This window comes from Pyxicephalus adspersus, chromosome 6 (genome assembly GCF_032062135.1).
Source record: "Pyxicephalus adspersus chromosome 6, UCB_Pads_2.0, whole genome shotgun sequence".
Classification (NCBI taxonomy): Eukaryota; Metazoa; Chordata; class Amphibia; order Anura; family Pyxicephalidae; genus Pyxicephalus; species Pyxicephalus adspersus.
The window spans coordinates 46112893-46132837 of record NC_092863.1 but is presented as its reverse complement, the minus strand read 5'-3'; the positions used below and the strand labels follow the sequence as shown (position 1 = coordinate 46132837).

Sequence of the window (19945 nt, the reverse complement as noted above, 5' to 3'; positions counted from 1 at the left end):
TGGAACCCCAATGCAGACCTCAATGACAGACCCCTGAGTGATGGAACCCCAATGCATACCTCAGCGATAGACCCCCGAGTGTTGGAACCTCAATGAAGACCTCCAATGACAGAACATCAATCCAGATTTACGTGACAGAGACACAATGCAGACCCTCCAGTGATCCATAGAACACACTTCCTTTCTCTAAAGGCCTGTGTCCTTTGCTGCTGCTTCCCTCCTCTAGCCCCTCTCTGTACTAAGCACAGAGTACCAAGCAGGAGATCCCTCCACTCATAAACTCTTCACGAAGCACCGACTGAGTTCTTCTGAAAATCTCTTGGATCTGCAGGGTGAATGGATAATGTTGTAAACCTAGAGCAGACTTGTGAAATCTAGAATTGCTGGAGAGAGGGGGTGGCCTATTGATTTGTACCATTGATTTGTTATTTAAAATTGCTTTAAAAAGCTTCACTTTTAAAGTACTAATCTACATATAAAAAATATGAAGTCACAGCCATTATCTTAAAAATTATCATAGAGCAAAAAAACCTCATAATTATATATGAGTAATACATTTTTTTTGTATTGTAGCTTTGAAAAAGTGCTTATTTATGCAGTCAGTCTTTGCAGAGGTAGCCAATGTTTTTTTTTTTTTCCTTTTTCTAGTTGAACACTAGAGGGCAGCAGAGTCAGGCTCCTGCCTAAGGCTAAATTCACACTGGTGGTAAAGTTATGGTGCATTTACTGCTTCCTCACACCAGGAACCACTGCCTCTCAGGGAGACACTGTTCCCATGGGGAATGCATAGGGGTGGACGTGAGTGGTACTAATACCAGATGTCCAATCTGCAAGAACCGGTGCTACCGTACGAGTGTTCAAGTGGCTGGCACCTTGGCAGGGTAGCATAGGGATCTAGAACTGACCAGTTATACAGTAATAACAGATACAGTGTTTAATATACAGAATTTAGTAAATTGAATGTACATAGAGAACCTCTATATCATCTAAATAAAGATTAAAGAGACTCTGCATTACTGTTGGGTTACATTACTAGTTTTGGCTCTATGTATCTATGTATCAAGATAGTATATGTTTTAATTTACAATGGTAGTCAGTTCTTAGCAGTATGTGGTGTGGTGTAGTGTTTGCATTATACACAAAATGTGAATGCATAAATAGAACTATGTTAGTACTTAAACATAATAATCAAATATTAAACTCATTTGTGATCAAATGTAAATGTAAAAAAATAACACATCTATTGTCTGCAGATACTCAAAACATTTTCTGACACATTACACTGCTTCACTTCATCGCTGTTTTTATGGAATATTACAATGATCTTATCAAAGTAAACAGCTCCTAGACTAATCCTGCCCCTCTTTCTGGCTTTTATTACCCAGAGATAACTCAAATCCCTTTGATAGATCTGTTTCTAAATCCCTTAATTCCTTATACAAAGGAAGAGACATTTGTTCTATTTCCTTGAGCTGAAATCTGTAAGTGAGTGTGATCTTTGCTCACCTACCATTTGCTGTGTGAGATTAACTCATGCAGAGCTTTGATAGTTTTACCTAAGGTGTTCCCGAGAAGACATAGTTTTACACTTCTAATTGAGAAATGATCACACAATTATTCAAACAGATTGTACATTGTGCTGCAAGGGTAACATGTTTTAGTGCACCAGGTTAACCTCTCTACCAGTGGAGTCTTCTCTGTCTCTTTTTAAGAAAACAAAGTCTTTATCTAAGATGCTCTAATATAAGCAGGCAAACTTCTTATTTCCTCAGACGGTAAAAAGATCTGGAAATCTTTAGAATAATTTCCAGACAACCCATCTCAGTTTTCCACCGCTCATCATTTTATTTCCATACATGCTTGATTACCCCTTCTGAACATAGAATGTGCAGATATTCCTATTCAGTTGCAAATTTTTCATGCTTGGGAGGCTGTAGATGTTCAAGTTGCTATTATGTTAGAGCTTACTAGCAATAAAGGTACAAATGGACATCCCAACCAATGAATTTTGGATGAACGGAGTAATGATTTCTAAATCCATTGAAACCAACATACAGCAACATTTACCTCTAAACAACAATTTTTGGGGAAAGAGTGATTTCCTTTCCTTTTCCTATGTTTAACGTCGAGCTAAGGATTGGGCACAAGAAAAGGTTGCCTTACTTTAGCAGGAACGGGTACAAAAAGGCCTGGACCTATGCTACTTAAGTAGCAGCACAGTGACCTGCTGTTTTGATATGCAATACCTAGGTATGGGAGACCCTAACCATGATTGTGTTATGGCACAAAGAAATTTTTACTGTTTGCTTACTGACTGTACATTTGGTCATAGCCTAATGTGTAGATCCAAATTGTAATCATTTGCTCATGTTAGATAATGCCTGTTCATCTAAAATCCTCAGTCAAGCAAACTTTTTACTCATTTATTACTCATTTATTACCAGGTCACTATGATATATGTTTTCCAATAGGGCTTTCAATGCCCCAAATGAAACAAACCAGTGTGGTGCCCTAAAGTTTGGGTTTGTTGTTTATTGCATGATCGTGCATTGAGGGACTACTCAAAACTACTCAAAAGTCAAATCCAGTCGTGACAGGGGTAAAAGTGGACAGATTAGTAAAAGACAACCAAGAAATATTGGGAGAGATGAATGGGCTAGAAAGTGGCAAGTAAAAGAGCAGAGGCACTGAGTATAGAGCAAGTTTATGATTTATGGGGAAAGAAAGCAATAGGATCTGAATATGAACAAGAGAAAAAAATGGCTTAGCATGGTCTGACAATAAAGCAGTTGAAGAACAGGCAGGAAATGGTTTGTTTCCCCTGCCAAACACTATGTGAATAGTAGTTCTCAGGGGTGGTATTACCCCTATCAACTGGCAGCCAATGGAGTCCACTTCCCAGTCAAGGGAAATACTGCCTGCCAGTCACTGTCAGGAGCCAAGCTGACAAATGTAAATGATAGGTAGAATTACCATTGACTGGTGGTTGTTAGGGCGGTGTGAAGTTACCATTGAATAATATTTGTTAGACGTGGTATCATTGATACTGGTGTAATATGTACATTAGCAACTTGGCTCCTGCTGGGTTCCTAACTGCATTAAGCATTTGGGTCATGGAACATTTGCCAAACCCATAGTGAATCTATTGCAGCCAAGTTTCCCTATCAATAATTTTGCCTGTTGTTTAAGTCTTTGCAGTTTTGGATATCTGTATTTCCCACTACGTGCTGGGACTCTACACTCTGGCCTCTACATCAATACAGGACACAATGAGCATCTGGTTAGGCCTTAGAATTAATCATCATGTTAGCTGCTTGATAGGACTGTGAATCTGTGAATTGTAACATGCTGAACATATATATGGATATAAATTGTAACATGTGAATTGTAACATGCTGAACATATATATGGATATATATATATATATATATATATATATATATATATAGTGACCTGTTTTCAAGGGCATGGGAACCATTCAATAATATTGGTCTAGTTAAGGATATACAGTATCTTACTTCTACAATATCACTGGTCTGATTTAGTCATTAGCTCTGCATAGGGAACAGGAAAGAAAATTAAACTGTTTTTGTATGTGTGTGTGTGTTTGTGTTTTATTTTTTTTACCCAACTAAAACTCTAACATTGAATCCCTGGTGCAATTCCCTGCAAGAGCTAAACATAGTCCAGCTCTATATTTGAGCTTAATATGACAGCTCTGTCTGATCGTACAGGTATTTTGGAGCAGAGCTGAGATGGGATAATTGTTCTGTGTAATCCCTCTCTGTTGTGTAGAAGCAGTTTTGATATCAGACCCTTTCCTCACACACAATGCCCATCACACAATCTGCCTAGCGCCCCAGATGTAAAAGGCAGATTTTTAGTTTTTTTTTCAAGCTCTGCTTGGATTAAGGAGATCTCAGATGCACAACTCACAGTGAACAAAACCGCCTGAGATTAGAGGGCCAGTTATCGTATTCACTGGGGTTTAGCATTTCTGTCCGGGGATTACGGGAGCTTTTTTTTTCTCATATAAAATAGTTTGAGTTATAAAGTGGCAGCTTTAGCGGAATGAAATAAAGGTATTTAAAAATACAGAAAAATCAAGCAATGAAAGGAGACACTTTAAGCTAAAAGTATTAAAGGTAACAGGGGTCTCTCTGTGGATACGCAAAATGAGGTGTTTTAAAAGGACAGAAATCATAGCACTGACAAACGAAGGACAGGAGGCGATGCAGAAACAAACTCTTACTATGTCTCCAATCAAGCAAAATGCTAAGAACAAGATTCAGCAATCCTTCTCTATTGAAAGCATCCTATCTCTTCCTTCACCTGAAATAAAACAAAAGATTGACAGCTGTCAGCAGAAATCAGTGTGGGCACAGAACAGGCAAAACTCAATGCCTTCTTCCCAGGATGACCAGTCTGTGGCTGTGTGCAGTTGTTGTTGTTGTGTACATTCTCATCACCAGTCTGCTCAGGATCCTTCATGGATTGGTAAGTATTACATTTTCTTACAACTGCAGAATACAAATTATATCTGAAACTTCTACTATAAAAAATCCATAGGCTACTAATATCCTTCTGCAAATGCAAGTTGTTTTACTGTCTCTGCCTTCATTACCCTCTTAGTTGGACTAGGTAGCAGCATGGAGCAACAGTCAGAGGGAAGTCAGACACTGGATAGCTGGTCAGTGACTCAAAGTAGTCACTGAATCATAGCAAAAGCCAGTCAAATAGCATTTTCAGGAAGAGATGAGAAATCACGGCCTACATAGTTCTGTTATGGATTTGCTATAAATTTGTGTTTTGAGTTGTTTTCAGGACAAAAACTAAAACATGAATACCCACATATTCATTGCACATGAAGTATGAAGAGAACTTTGTTTGCACATACTGTGTGCTGCTTCTTACAATTCGCTTAGAACTGCTGCACCCATTGTAATTACTTTTTTTTTATATCTGACAATTATTTATGTGTTTTCTGTTCTTCTGAAACAATACTATATTTTCTTTTCGCTGTCATATTTTTGCCACTTAAATTTAGCCACACAGTTCCACTGGCCCCTTCAAATGCTGCATGCCTTCCCTGAAGATGGGTCAACAATTGTCCAGAAGACTGCTCCAGGGATTCATGCATTTCCACTTAACCAGCGCCGGACTCGCCGTCATCGCACTATATTCACAGAAGAACAGTTGCAGGCTCTGGAGGAAACTTTCCACCACAACCAATATCCAGATGTGATAGCTCGAGAGCAGCTAGCAGGACGAATCCAGCTTAGGGAAGAGAGAGTAGAGGTAAGACAAATAAAAATAGTTATGATTTACGATGATTAATGAGTTATGTTTTATGATATAAATTCTCTGGTAATTTGTTCTGCATATCGGGCTGAACAGTCAACCTTAAACTGATATTTTAGATTTTTGTAGATATTGGAGAGTTACTTTGTAAAGCATGATGTACTCACCTAACTCTGCCACCCAGGTCCCTTGCATTTGCTGTTTTATCGGTGCTGGAGACCACTAATCCAGATGTGTGATTTCCCTTGCTCTGATATCACTGCTACAGTCTCTTCTTCTTCTTCACACAAAGAACTCACTGCCACTGAAAAGCCAATAGAAAGTGTCCAAATCATGCAGGCAGCGTGAGATTCCTGAAAAAGAAGTCCAGATGTATGACATGAACATCAGGAACAGATATAATATATGTAATAGATTAAATATATTTAAATTGGCAGTAATTGATTCAGATTAGGGAATATTTGAAGGTAATGTCATATTCCATTTTATAAATAGAACCCGGAATGATATATAGATTATATAAAAGATAGTGTGACATTTAAAAGATATAGTGTTTACATTTACTCATAGTTCCTCTAAGGCTACACATGTGCAATTGTTCTCGTCCGATAATCGGCTCAGGGCCGATATAGTTTGAGAATCTGTCATGTGTACATCGCTCGTCGTCCATTGTCTGAACGACCGTCCTTGCAGTTCCACGGACGATGGACGACAAGGATCGTAATGAAAGTGAAGAGAGAGAGCGCAGCGGGGCGCCACTCCGTCGTTCTCCCCCTCCCCTCTCCATAGGGCAAAACGGTGCTGAATGTACAACACCGTTCATGCATCGTGCAGTCATTAGTCGTTGGAAAGGATCGTGAAAGATCCTTTCCAACAATAAATATTTTTTTTTGTTTTCGATGAGTAGGGAAGGCTTAAAATTCTGCCAGGTTTTTATTATTATTGTTGTCTGTGTAAATTAGAGAAAAGTGATAGGAATTCTCCTATTTGACAATGTCCCTACTGTAAAATTTTCACTTTGTTCCCTTCTTTTGGAAAAAGGGAATTTTGGATTTCCCTTCACTATGTCTGTACCTGTGTTAGAGATTCCCAGGACAAATAGAGCAGATAAATCTTCCAGCGTGGACACAGATATATCGAATAAAGGTTCTAACAGCAAATTAAAAAAGAAAATTTTACCTTCCAAACACTTCAAGGCTCCTTAAACCTGAATGCCATCCTTACTATCCATCTTACATAATTGTACAGGCTTCTCTTTTGTACTGAAAGCAGAGGATGTTTGTCTGGAATTCAGTTTCAAATGAGTCTCAGGGCAGGGAGTGGCAAGAAGTTTTCCAAATAGGACACAACTAAACAAAAAACACCAAAAAAGAACATCTTTGTAACCACTCTTTGCTGTATCCAAATGAACGTTTTGGCTTTATATACATTATTTACAAGGTACAACCAAGCTCACACCAGTAAGCAGTAACTCTGTATTTAGTACTTTCAAGACAAATATCCATATTAGGTATATTTTAGACAATAGCAATTCCTATTTAAGACAAATATGAGAATATAAAGGGTTTAAGCTTTACTATATCCAATGATTGTTTTTAAAAGTTCTAGATCATGAATCAGTAACAACATTTCCCTGTGTGACCTTAGGTATGGTTTAAAAACCGCAGAGCAAAATGGAGGAGGCAAAAAAGAGTCACAGCGTCTGTCCTTATCCTGCAGGGGAAGAAAAGCACGGATGACTCTTGCTAGCAGCCAAAACGTACACCTCTTAACTGATAAATGTTTTCTAAGTTCTAGATCTTTGTACATTGTACCAAATATAATAAATAAATATTAGATGTTACTTCTGGTTTCTATAAAAAATAAATGTAAATCATACATTTTGGAAATGTGCTTCCTGTTTTTTTGTTAAGAATAACTAAACAAATGTTCTTTGTGTGAATACACATGACACATAATGTAATTTTGAGGGAAAAACATGACAGACTAAACAGTGGTTTCGTTGATTTGTCTAAATAATTACCAGCAAACTGCTTTAGCTTTTAGTTTACTGCTAATAAATTACTGAATATTATGTGAAATAACGTTTTGGCTTTCAAAATAATTAATAATATCAGATTTATAGGGGTATGCAGTCATAATTAGTCATAAACCACTTCATCTGGCATTTAAATGGGCCTGTACTCTAGAAATGACATTTAAAACTTTTTTTCTGTTGCTTCTGACCTATCATTTGTGATGCTCTAATGGCCATCCTAGCCCACCTCCAATAGCATGGTCTCGTCAAAATTGTCAAAACATTAGTTGCCTACATAGATAGTATGGGTGCTGCAGCTGTTCCCTTGTCTGTTGCCTGCTGGTCTTTCGGGTTGTACCGAATGACACAAACTGGCACATATGCAGCACAAAAAGTAATAATAATATTGCTGATATTGCAGCTAGGGAAGCTGGTGCTATATGTCCATCCCATGAAACACAGATCTGGAATGGGCTGCAAGGAAACTGTGGTGGTACATCACTAGATGGGCAGAGCCCAAACATGGGAAAGACAATTGTCACTGGAGTATTATTTTGTGAGGAAAGCAAAATGCCTTATATTATGAAAATAGGAAATGTTTCATTTTATGTAATTTAATAGACTTTCGGTCTGCTTCAATATGATATGAAGGCATGCAATCCCTGCAATTTTTGTATTCACTTTAAGTCCCTGTGTGGGTTGGGAACTTTGACTGAGACATTCTATGAAGGAGAGAGCATTGAAGGTTTAAGGTCACATGAGGGCTGGAAAAATTCCTGGAACGTGGGTAAAAGAAGTAGGAAAATCTGATATCTAATTCATAAATTACTAAAGATTTTCAAGACTGGAGGAGACAAACCATCATACAATTTGTGATCTAGCAAATGTGGAATGGAATATTTCAAACAGTTTTTACTTTTACTGCAGGTGCATACACTGGAATTTAACTGCACTATTAAAAAATGATTGTGCTTTCAGTAATTTTCACTTATTTTCACTTAGTTATTTGCTCTGAACTGGTCATGGATTGAAAACATTTCCTACCTAACAGCAAACAATTTTGATGCATACTTTCAGCTCCAGCTTGGTTTACTCATGATGGTCTCTTGTCTTGATTTTCTCTAGTCTGGGAGTAAACTTTAGTAAATCAGGCCCATGGGGTCCTTGATACACAGGCTTCAAATCCCTCCACAGTTCTTGCCCCACTTACCATTCTGACCTGGTAAAAAATACGCCCCTGGCCATTCTCTTTGCTCCTCCAATGACCTACGAATTACTTCCTTACTCATAACCTTGTCACACACTGAAGACTTTTCTAGAGTTGCCCCGACTCTGTGGAATGGTCTTCCTTGTCCTATTCAGCTTGCTCATTTCTTCTCATTTAAAAGAGCACTCAAAACCCATCTGTTCTTGCCTACCCATCTTCTTCTGTCTCTTCTAAAACCCTCACTACTCACCATTCCATATGCCCCCTTTTATTGTGTGTTGCTTCCCCCACCTTTTAAATTGTAAGCTCTTCTGGGCAGGTTCCTCGCCTTCTCCTGTGTTACTGTCTGTAGCTGCCTGTCATTTGAAACCTCTATTTAGTGTACAGCTCTGCGTAGTAGGCTGGTGCTATATAAACCCTGTTTAATAATAAAGCATGAAAAGGTAAGAAAATATCATCCATCATCTCTTCTCCAATATATGGCACCCCTAAGTGCACGAGGGCTCCTGGAATGGAAGGGAGGATGTCAGCAGTTTGGAGCGCCGCAGGGTAAAAAGGAAGGCATGGAGAATGGGAAGGGGAGTTTGCGAGTATTGGCAATTCCGGTATGATATATGCCATTCCTGGTACTGATGACCCCCCTGAGCTGGGTGAAGCTTTTCACAGAAATATATCAATGTATTTTGAATGCACAAAATCACATAGCAAGCTTAGTTTACTAGTGCATTTACTGATGCAGCAACACAATTCTGGCACTGCAAAAATATAGAAACGCATTTATTTTGCTGCTTTAGAAAATGCTGTAGTTAGTCCGAATTCTCATGGATGTCCATGTTACCTGTACCTAAAAGGTAGACAACCCTTCTATAAACCGCGCAGGGGGGCATTTTTCCTCCAAGGGGAAATAAATACTGATCTCATGCATGCGCAGTGAGATTGGCTCAGTTTTTTTCCCCTTCACAGCGGCTATGTCACCTGATCTCGCACCTGTGCAGTACAAGATCGGGTGGCGAAGAAAGAAGACCAGAAGACTTATGGCGGAGACGTCCTCTGCGCCAGGGCGAAGAGGAATCCCAGGACAACGCGGGACTGTATTGTTAGAAAGACCAGCAACGTCGAGGGATCTGCGGGATTAAAGGTAAATGTCATTTTTTTAGCTTAGATCAAGTTTAAGAAACAATAGCTACTCTGCTTCTACCATCCATGTGAACTAGCCCTAATTACACATTAATATTATGTGAACACCATGCTTGCACAGCATGTGTACAAAGTGCCATTCATAGCAGCTAGCTTTATTCATCTTTTACAGCTTTTATTTATCAGTTGGCGCTGGGTTGCTCCATGTCATATATCATGCCTGCCCACCATGACCTAGAATGATTGCGCATGCGCAGTGTGAGTGATAGCGGCTGCGGGAGGACGGTGCCTTGCAAGGACCAATCAGCTATCGCTTCCGGGGTGAAAGTCATGTTGTGCTTCCGGTGATCTCAGTTTCTTTGGTTGGGTAGACTACTGGTTCCGTATTGGTGTCGTTCAGCTATCGTCATCTGCTATGGCTGCTGCGGGTCCAGAGCGCTCCCTCTCCGGGGCTCTGGTAGCCCAAAACCAGGCTTCCAGCGCTGTGGCTGTGCCGACTTCGGAGAACACTGGGATCAAGAAGCCGAAGAAGAAGGTGCTGGGCGAGGAGACTTATATAGAGGTGAGAATGGCAGCATAACACTGGGCCCAGGTACAGGCCTTGTCTGACACATTCACTATAACACACCATAGGCTTTTATAGCTTGTATAGGGAACAGTGACTGCGATGTACAGAGAGGCAATGTTTATATGGTGCTCTGAGTGCCCCCAATTCTGTGATTTGTAACTATCAGCAAACAATGGTCTCCTCCTCAGAATCAAAACACTCCAACAATTCAGAAGCAATTCCTTTCCTTTGAATTCTGTGTTCAGCAAACACGTTCCATCTAGTTGTGATGCACAGAGACCAGTCCGGTCATATAGCACAGCTACCTATTGATTGACACAGCGCACAAATGTTATGAATCATCTTTTTATTCATCTTCCTTCCTTACTAACATCATTCAATTACAGCCACAATCATCGAAAACTTTATAATACCCATTCTTCAGCTCCAATATCTGGTGGAATGATGTACAATTCTAAATCCTGAATGTTATTCCCAGAAATGATTTCTTAGTGTCAGAGAATGAACAATCCTGAGTGGCCTTTCAGTGTTCAACCCAGAATGTTTTAAACTGGGTGGAAAGAATATGTAGGCGGGTGGAAGCCTCTCACTTGTAACTCTTTAGTAAACACCCAAAAACAGCCAGCTGGTTACTAAGAAGTGCTGGGTGGTGCACCCGTCTAAAAGTTAGAACACTGGCTTTGTTAGATTAGTTTTTGTTGTCTATAAAACATTTCTTTTATCCCCTACAGAACCTACAGAAAATCATCCAGAGAGATTTCTTTCCTGATGTTGAAAAACTGCAGGCTCAGAAGGAATACCTTGAGGCAGAAGAGTCTGGAGACCTGGAGAAGATGAGGCAGATAGCTATTAAGTTTGGAACATCAGGGAAATTCTCCAGAGAGACTCCATTGCCTTGTAAGTACATCTGACATGCTCTAAATATTTTACTGGCCACACAATAAACAATCTGATCTTTAGAAGAACCAAATAATTGTTTTGCTCAGATCTGTCAAATATCCATCTTTTTCTTGAGTATTTGTTTCCTTTAAGCTAATTTTCTGAATCTGTATAAATACATAGCGTGAGCTGAAAATGATTGACAAACTCTCCAGAAATCTCAAGGATTTAAAAAAAAGATTAAATGCCACCCAAATGATAAAGAATGAATTTAATGCTTTATGGTCTAGGCCAGTGTTTCTCAACCAGGGTTTCTCCAGAGGTTGCCAGGGGTTCCTTCTTAAGTTCCTACTTAAGTTTAACTAATACCAATGATACCTTTTTTGCTATCTGTGAGGGTGAGATTACTCCCAATGACCAGCAATGTAAGAGGCATTTTCCTACTGACCACCACCCTAATGTACTGTGAGTTGTAGATATAGTAATTATAGAAGGGGTTCACTGAAGACCTGATGATTTGGACAGACCATTACCTTAATAAAAGATCCTGTGGCTGATGACTCTCATTTTTGGCATCATTACATTACGTGTTGATCTTAATAATGTCTTTGACAGCTTACAATTGACTTTCTTTGGATTAATGATTATTTAAGACATTTGAATACCATGTATGATTAGCCTTCAAGAGTAAAATAACTGAACATTTAACCACTTGGGCGTTACACTGAGGTCTAGATTTCTGTTCCAAAACCGTTACAGTTTTTCATGAAATTCTTTTTTTTAAATTGTAGACCTGTAACTTACAGAAATATGTCCGAACAGGGTTCTAGTAGATATCATGAATATAAAAAATGTTTGAAACACACAATCATGTAAAAAAAAAAAAATATTACTTTAATAAAATAAAAAAAAAGACACAAAAATCAGCTTAAACAAGAAAACATAAATAAATGAAAAATACTGAAAATGTGATAATTCGGTATACTGTATAGTAATATATTTTTCTAAAACACCTCCCTAGTGTCCGTCACATACCTATAGACAAAACCACATAAATATATTTTTTATTATTTTGTATTGGATTGGATGCAGGACTTTGTATTCAATCCAATACAAAATGAGAACAAAATTCAAACTCTCATTTTGTGTTGGATTGAATACAAACTCCTGTATCCAATCCAATACAAAATGAGAGTTTGAATTTACCAATTACATACTTTGTATTTATTTTGAATTATTTTGTATTGGATTGGATACAGGAGTTTGTATTCAATCCAATACAAAATGTGTTTGAATGAGTTTCAGTTTGAATTTCCCGCACACGCGCCGACGTCATCGTACGCGCTGACGTACACGCACGGAGGGAGAAATAGCCGGCCGGCTTCTTCTTCCAAGCCGGCCGGCTTAGAAGAAGAAGCAGGCCGGCTTCTTCTTCCTGGAGAGGACACCCGGCACTGGAGGACGACGCTGGAACACGACGATGGATGATCTCAGCGGGACCAGGTAAGTGATCGATAAACCCGAACTTTTCTCACTGTATTTTCATACAGTGAGAAAAGTTCGGGTTTATCGATAATTGTAACTTTTTGAAGCCCGTACCAAGGTCGGGCTTATCGCTCAGGTGGTTAAACATTTTAGTGGCATAGCGGGTACATTTAGACGTAAACTGTTGGATTAATACATTGATGTATTATGAAAAAGATCAGAGTAAGATGCCCACTAGATGTTGTGTTCTTCTCTTATTCCTTTATTTTTAGCCTTGTTCAGACATAAATATTTTATTTAATATATTTTAATTACATTTTGTAGACTAAAAAGTGTGGATGGTGTGTCTTGGTTAAATGTTTTATTTTTTTTTTTCTAGATGTTACACCTGCCACATTTGAAACACCTGCTGGTTTACCTGGTACACCTTCATTAGTTGTAAAGCACAGAACAGGAGATGAAGGTAAGACAACCTCTAAATACCATTCTTATATACTGTCTTAACCCCCCCTTCCACCGACTGTCTCCTATCTTTCCTGTTTGTGTACGATTAAAGTTTATTTGTGTTCTCTATATGTATATTGTATGACTTTTCACCCTTTAGCTGCAACCCTTACATTTTTTCTGCATATTAAGTTTAATAGTAATGACACTGAGGCAAGTAAATATAATTACATCAAGCTCTCATTAATCTCTATTTGTTTATCTAAGTGTCTTATTCATAAATGTTTTCACACAACAGTCAAACAATTCACCAAGTATTCACACAGTTTTCTAATTAGATTAGAAAAGTATGTGAAACCTGGGTGAAAGTTGTTGAACCTTGTGAAGACATTATGAATAGATTCAAGTGTTGAAAAAAGTTGATCAGATTCAGTAACTGCAGAATGAGAAGATAGTAAATGAGATAAAGTTACTGCAGTTCATAAAATTTGGAAAAGCACTTATTTTAGAGCCTAGAGTGGAAGTTACATTTATTTTTGTTTTGAACAAATGTATCTTAAGAATCTGTTTTAATTTCTGTGTCTCTGTTGGGGAAATTTACCATTTCTTGTCTACATAAAAAAACAATAGGAAAATAAGGCGAGAGCCAGATGTTGATAGTTTTGCTGGAGAAAATGGTAATAGGAACAATTTTCTGTAGTCACAAGCCCAAGGTTGTTTTTTTGTTTTCTCTGAGGGGCTTCCATTGCATTTTTTCTTTATTCAAGGCAGACATTTAAAGTAAATATTTGTAACAGAAGCAAAGCAGCAAAATGCAGGGGAATATTGGTCACCTTAGAATTCTATATAGAACGGCTATCTATTCTATCCTTTTGTGTTTGATTGTTGATATTTTTAGTATGTTTTATAAGTATAATAAGTATAATTTTAAATCAATGATTTTTTTTTTTTTTATAATTTATAGCCATTTGTAAATCTCTTACGTTCCTATTTACCTTTGATATAGGTTGAACTTTTCTTGGTTTTGAATTTTGCAGCAGACAGCGAGAAAACAGAAGAGGAAAGTAAAGAACTTCCCAGTCTTGATATTTTTTTAGCAAAGCACACCAGTGAGGATAATGCTTCCTTTGAACAAATAATGGAAGTGGCCAAGGAAAAGGAGAAGGCCCGTAATTCCTGGTTATATGAAGCTGAAGAAGAGTACAAACAGGTAAGTAAATGGTTAAATTCTGTCTAAAATGGACAGATGGAAATGTAAACCTGAAAAGGGAAAAAACCTCTCCTCTGCCGATCTTCCCTGGAGTACCAATGGCTGGGTTGTGCACTAACGGGAGATGGAGGGTAGAGTGACTATTTAGTTGACATAAAGCCCTAATTTTATGCCACGCTTGCCAGTCTGAGTACAAAAGTGGCTTTTGATACCACCTCGGCTGGGAGCCACTCCCTGTACAGATGTAACATATATTTAAGAGCACATCTCGGGGTCATTTGTTGTTCCAAAAGCATGTCAGCGTAGTCACTTGTGTCATGCAACCAATCCCTAAGGTATGTCATAAGGGCAGCCCAGTTATACAATTCTACATCAGGGAAATTCAACCCTCCATTCTTAACCGGATAATTCTTTAAGATCTTTATTGGCCAATTTTTATGTGCCTAGTATACCTAGATATAGTGATATCATTCTTGATATTTCTTCTTTGACACTTGATATCACATTTATGACAGGTTGTTTTTAAAACTCTAGTGACAATGCCCATTGACATTGTGTGTTTTGTTTCTGTGGTTTTCCACCAGGTAGTCTACTTTCAACATAATGTACCAACAGGATAAATTTAATTTTCCTCATTGGGCAATACCATATATTAATAATGCGGGAACATTATATTGTTCGTTTCCCTAGGGATGTAAATATTTCAGTGCTCTTTGGAAACTATTGTGGAAAATTTTACCATTAGTTCTCATTCACATTGAAAGTGTGTTAAATAAAATAAACAAGCAAATGTTACCTTCAGTTAAAACTGCATGTAAAAAGTTAGGTCTGGAGATATTGATGTGCAAACATCAACATTACCTCTAAAAGCTGAGGTTTTTAAAACCATACTGTCTGCTCAACCTTCATTTTTGGTCCATTACTTCAACCTCCCTAGCGGAGAAAAAAGTTGCTAAAAGCGGTAACACCGAGTCACACTCGAGGTAGGTAAACCTATAGGAAGGTTAGTAAATACAGCCTTGCCTGATCCGCCAGCATCCCGAGTTGTCCATCGCTGTGATCCCTGTCTTCTTTCTTCTTCCTCCGGCGTCTTCTGCACAAGATGAGTCACCGGGGAATTCCTGGTGACGTCAGTGCATGTGTGCGTTGCCGGCGGGGCGGGAAATTCAAAATCCATTTGTATTGCATTCAATACAAAATAACTGTATTGAATGCAATACATTGGATTCATATGTGTAAAAGCAGAACATTGTTTTCATGAACATTTATTTTACAGTATAATATAATAGTATAAGTATAATATTTATTTTTTTTAAATTAAAAAAAAAATATATTTTTTAAATGTATTAAACGTATTATTTTGACATGATGTTGTGTTTTAAACTTTATCATACTATTATATTATACTGTAAAATAAATTTTCATGAAAAACAATGTACCGCTTTTAGATATAAATCCAGACAGAAATGTAACGCTAGGGAGGTTAATGGGCTTTCTGTTTGGCATTAAGGTGACCTGGGATATGGGAGGAAGAGGGGTCAGGCTCAACCACTGAAAGAAAAGTTAAGATCAAAAGCTTGATATTATATGTAAATGTGTTGACCAGCTAATCCATATTTTAAGTTATATGCTTATGCATTTTTCTGTGATCTTGTTAGGAAGTACACAGCATCTAAAAAACTCTTTTTTGCTTCTTTTTAGCGGTTTCAGAAAAACCTGGCTCTCCCTTCTGCTGAAATGCAAGCCATAGAAAATGTAAAAGCAGGGCTGGACACTTGGGAATACAAAACGCACAACACTCTCATGTACTATCCTGCAGGTGTGTATTTGCAAGGACGTGTATTTTCACCAGTAGTATAAGGCAGTAAAACTATCGGTCTGAAGCCAAAATGTTTATGAATTGCAGGCAGAACTGAAACTCCAAGGTTGAACTCTGTACTTTGATTGCTATTTTTTTTTTCTTGAATTGACTGGGAAAAAAGGCACTGCGGGTATTTTTTTTTCTGTATGTGTTCTCATTTTAGAGGAGTTCCCTTATTATCTAGTGAGGTTAAATGGTAAATAAGATAGAAAGGGAGGCAACCTGATGACTTCTGGTCTGTAATGTTATCAGTTCCAGGGAAGAGGTTACAGACGGCATCTAAACCTGTCTGTAAGGCATTCTTCACATGGCAGTTTGGTGGTTCTGATCCCTGCTAACTTTTCTGAAAATGTTAGGTTTGAAAGTGTACAAACCGAGCCAGATGCAGTTGGTGGGTAGAATGTTGTGTATGGCATATTGCAAAAGCATGTTTGCAAACCAGAAATTTTCGATCTGCTATATAATAAGGGAGGATATAGTACAGCCTTTTGCATAAATGTTAATTGCGGCAATTACTAAACTTTGTAAAAGAAAAAGTACTTCATAGTAGCATGTTTTACAGGTGTGCCAGATAATGATGCTATATTTAAAAAACCTAGAGAGGTGGTCCATAGAAACACACGTTTCCAGAAAGACCCCTTCAGTCAAGCCCTGAGTAAAACACAACTCCAACAAGCAGCTGCATTAAATGCACAAGTAAGCCACTTTTTTTTGCTTATTTCAATTGTCTACTTTTGTGATCTGGAGTTCAGTCAGTAGTTACTATGTTTTTTTTTCTGTGTACAGTATAAGCAAGGAAAAGTTGGCCCTGATGGAAAGGAACTAATACCACAGGAATCACCAAAAGTAAATGGTTTTGGATTTGTAGCTACTCCATCACCTGCTCCAGGTATGTACACATCAGATTTGTACTTTAGATAGCCTGGGTAAAACCTTTTACCTTCCTTTAACAACAACATTGCATTTTTACATCCTCATAGGAGTTGATGAGTCTCCTTTAATGACTTGGGGTGAGGTTGAGAGTACTCCTTTCCGTTTGGATGGTTCTGAGACCCCATATTTAGAGAAGACACCTGGTCCATCGTTTAAGGTATACCTATATCTTCTTTTCAAAGTTCTTTATGTGCTGTAAAAGTTAATTTTTCATGTACATGCCTCCTGCATTGCGCAAGAATAAAATGTCAGTTTAATAGTTTTTTTATGAGACTGAGAGGAATGTGCTGTAACTTACAGCCTGCCTTACACCAATGCCCTATTGGCAGCATAAATACTGCAGGGACCGTTGACTCTCTAAGGGCCCTAATATAAAAAAAATATATGGCCTTACTGCAGCCTACTGATGCTTTAATAAAACCCCATGAATGTATTCGGCACCAAGACTCAAAGCTTGCATTTTATGGATGTGGCCTGTAAAGTGGAGTAATGTTCTAATATGTATGGTGGTTCATAGTCTGTCTTACATCAATTCCTGTTGAGCTATATTGCAAAAAGGGGCCCTAGTACCACTTGTTCTATATCACAGTTTATTAGCATTTTAGTAAACACATTCTGGACCGTCATGATCTTGGTTATAGAGGGACAAGTCTATAAGTGGATGTGTTTAGGCTTGATTTGGTTGACATGTATATGGATAATTACTCTTACACTGTCCTGATAGATTCTGGAACCTGGCCGCAGGGAACGTTTGGGTCTGAAAATGGCGAATGAGGCAGCAGCGAAAAACCGAGCCAAAAAACAGGAAGCATTAAGAAAAGTGACAGAGAATCTTGCTAGGTAAATTCAGACTTTATATTTACAATATTTGAGTTTGAGTTTTTATATATATATATATATATATATATATATATATATATATATATATATATATATATATATATAGCTATTTATTAATAATGTGTTTTCTTCCACAGCCTGACACCTAAAGGTCTCAGTCCATCCATGTCTCCTGCACTCCAACGTTTGGTAAATAGGACTTCAAGTAAATACACTGATAAAGCCTTAAGAGCAAGTTATACCCCTTCCCCTGCACACACAAGCTTGCACGTCTTGAAGACACCAGGAGGGTCTCGTTTAACGCCGACCATAACCCCCACTCTTGGAGCCTCCTTACAAACTCCTTCTGTACCTGATTCCACCACCATTACTGATAACCTGCTGCATTTACCTAAACGAAGGAAAGCATCTGATTTCTTCTGAAAGGAAAAATCTAAACTATTAAATACAGACTTAAGTTTGATCTAATTTCTAAATGATAAATGATTTGGATTTAGGAATTTAAAAATAAGCTTACATCTCTTTTTGGAGATCATTTTTATATAAATTGCTAATTTTATTAGCAACTACTGTGTTTATTTTTTATTATTTAAAGTGGATCCGCAAATTGTATATTTTGTGGAGGTGATAAGACGCCAACAAGTGTTTAATCTATGTTGTTTTAAATACCCTTGTTTAGTAACTGTTTGCTTGTGTCTTGTTAAATTGATCAAGAAAATTGGATTTACTAAAATCTGATCTGTTTACTGAGCAGTTTTGGGTTTCTTTAAATGGGACAAAGAATGTCTAGAAAAGTCTAAAATACTTTTAGGAAATACAATTTCTGTTGATATAGATGTTTAAAACACAGCATAATGTTTAGATCTTCTTTGATTGATTAGGTTGATTTTATTAGGAACCTAAACCTATCTGCCAAGTAGTAGACCTGTCAATAAGCATTCACTACAAGGTGTCTGCTGTTACCAGCGCACACTTTTTTGTGGCTTTTCAAAACCTATTCCTCTTTGTTACATGGAGAGTGACTTTTAGGACTAAAGCCTAATGAATGAATGCTTTGGTGACATCAGTAAAACCAATGAATGTGCTTTGGTGACTTTCAGAGGCATTCCCATTTAACAAGAAAAAAGTTGTTAGCAAGGTGTAATATTGACATTCTCCCAATTAACAGTTTAACTAACTAATGGTAAGGATCTTGAGTAGGACTTTCTTTTTGCAGGAATCCTCCAGTCCAGGGTATTCCCTATTGTCTCTCACGTTATTTTAACGCAAGAACAGACGCCACCTTTTAAATACCATGTTCATTTGATATTCTGTTTTACGTGCCTATCAGTTGCACCATGGAAACATATGAATAAAATGTTTCCCATAACTCCTGTGCATATATATTTACATTTAAATATAACATGTTCGAGGAAAAATACTTGGGTGCTGATGTTTTCTCATATACTGATGCCATGGATTCAGCTTTTTTGAGTTGCTGAGAACAAGAATGCAAGAAATGTACTCAAATCTGCATACTTGTTCTGTCAATGAATCAGGTTTATATATTAAAGTCATTGTATTGTTCAAACTAACAGGCTGCTACATTCATAGAAGAAGCTTTTATGTTCCACTAAATACAGTTTTTTTTTTTTTTAAATTCGTCTCTATGTAAAACTTGCTGGTATGATAAATATTTTAACTACTGTACATGATGTGATTTTCATTGTTATACAGACCTTATTAAGATTACAACTACTTGTTTCAACATGATTTTTATTTGTAACACGCATAAATGTCTGCAGACAAAGGTGATGCAACAAGTTTAGGAGGTTACCAAAAGGTGTGTGTGTTATAAAATGTACACATGCTGATTAAGGCTGCAAAGAAAAATATAAATGTTCTATATGGAAAACAATTTAATTCCAATGGGAAGTTACTCCAAACAGGTTAGGCGATGGAAGCAACATATTTAGATTGTTTTGGACAACAACACAACCTTCCTTTGCTTACAAGAAATCCTTAAGTATTGTTTTGTCTGCAAATTGACCTTTTACAGGTATAGGAAACTAATTATCTTACCT

At 37.6% G+C, this 19945-nt stretch overlaps 1 protein-coding gene across 1 annotated transcript; it reads left to right on the top strand.

The window, feature by feature from the left end:
- Positions 1–9995: 9995 nt before the first annotated feature.
- Positions 9996–19571, top strand: ESS2 (ess-2 splicing factor homolog). The gene is made up of 10 exons (XM_072415622.1): positions 9996–10224; positions 10962–11127; positions 12974–13057; positions 14076–14248; positions 15950–16067; positions 16672–16805; positions 16896–16998; positions 17090–17199; positions 17767–17882; positions 18020–19571. The coding sequence occupies exons 1-10, from the start codon at positions 10078–10080 to the stop codon at positions 18303–18305; spliced, it is 1437 nt and encodes a 478-aa protein (XP_072271723.1). The 5' UTR covers positions 9996–10077; the 3' UTR covers positions 18306–19571.
- Positions 19572–19945: the final 374 nt, after the last annotated feature.

Bases quoted from the DNA above. Each gene is read 5' to 3' on its own strand.
- ESS2 (XM_072415622.1), top strand. From the start codon at position 10,078: ATGGCTGCTGCGGGTCCAGAGCGCTCCCTCTCCGGGGCTCTGGTAGCC. The intron at 13,058-14,075 runs GTAAGACAACCT...TGAATTTTGCAG, and splicing joins GCACAGAACAGGAGATGAAG to CAGACAGCGAGAAAACAGAA. The intron at 14,249-15,949 runs GTAAGTAAATGG...GCTTCTTTTTAG, and splicing joins CTGAAGAAGAGTACAAACAG to CGGTTTCAGAAAAACCTGGC.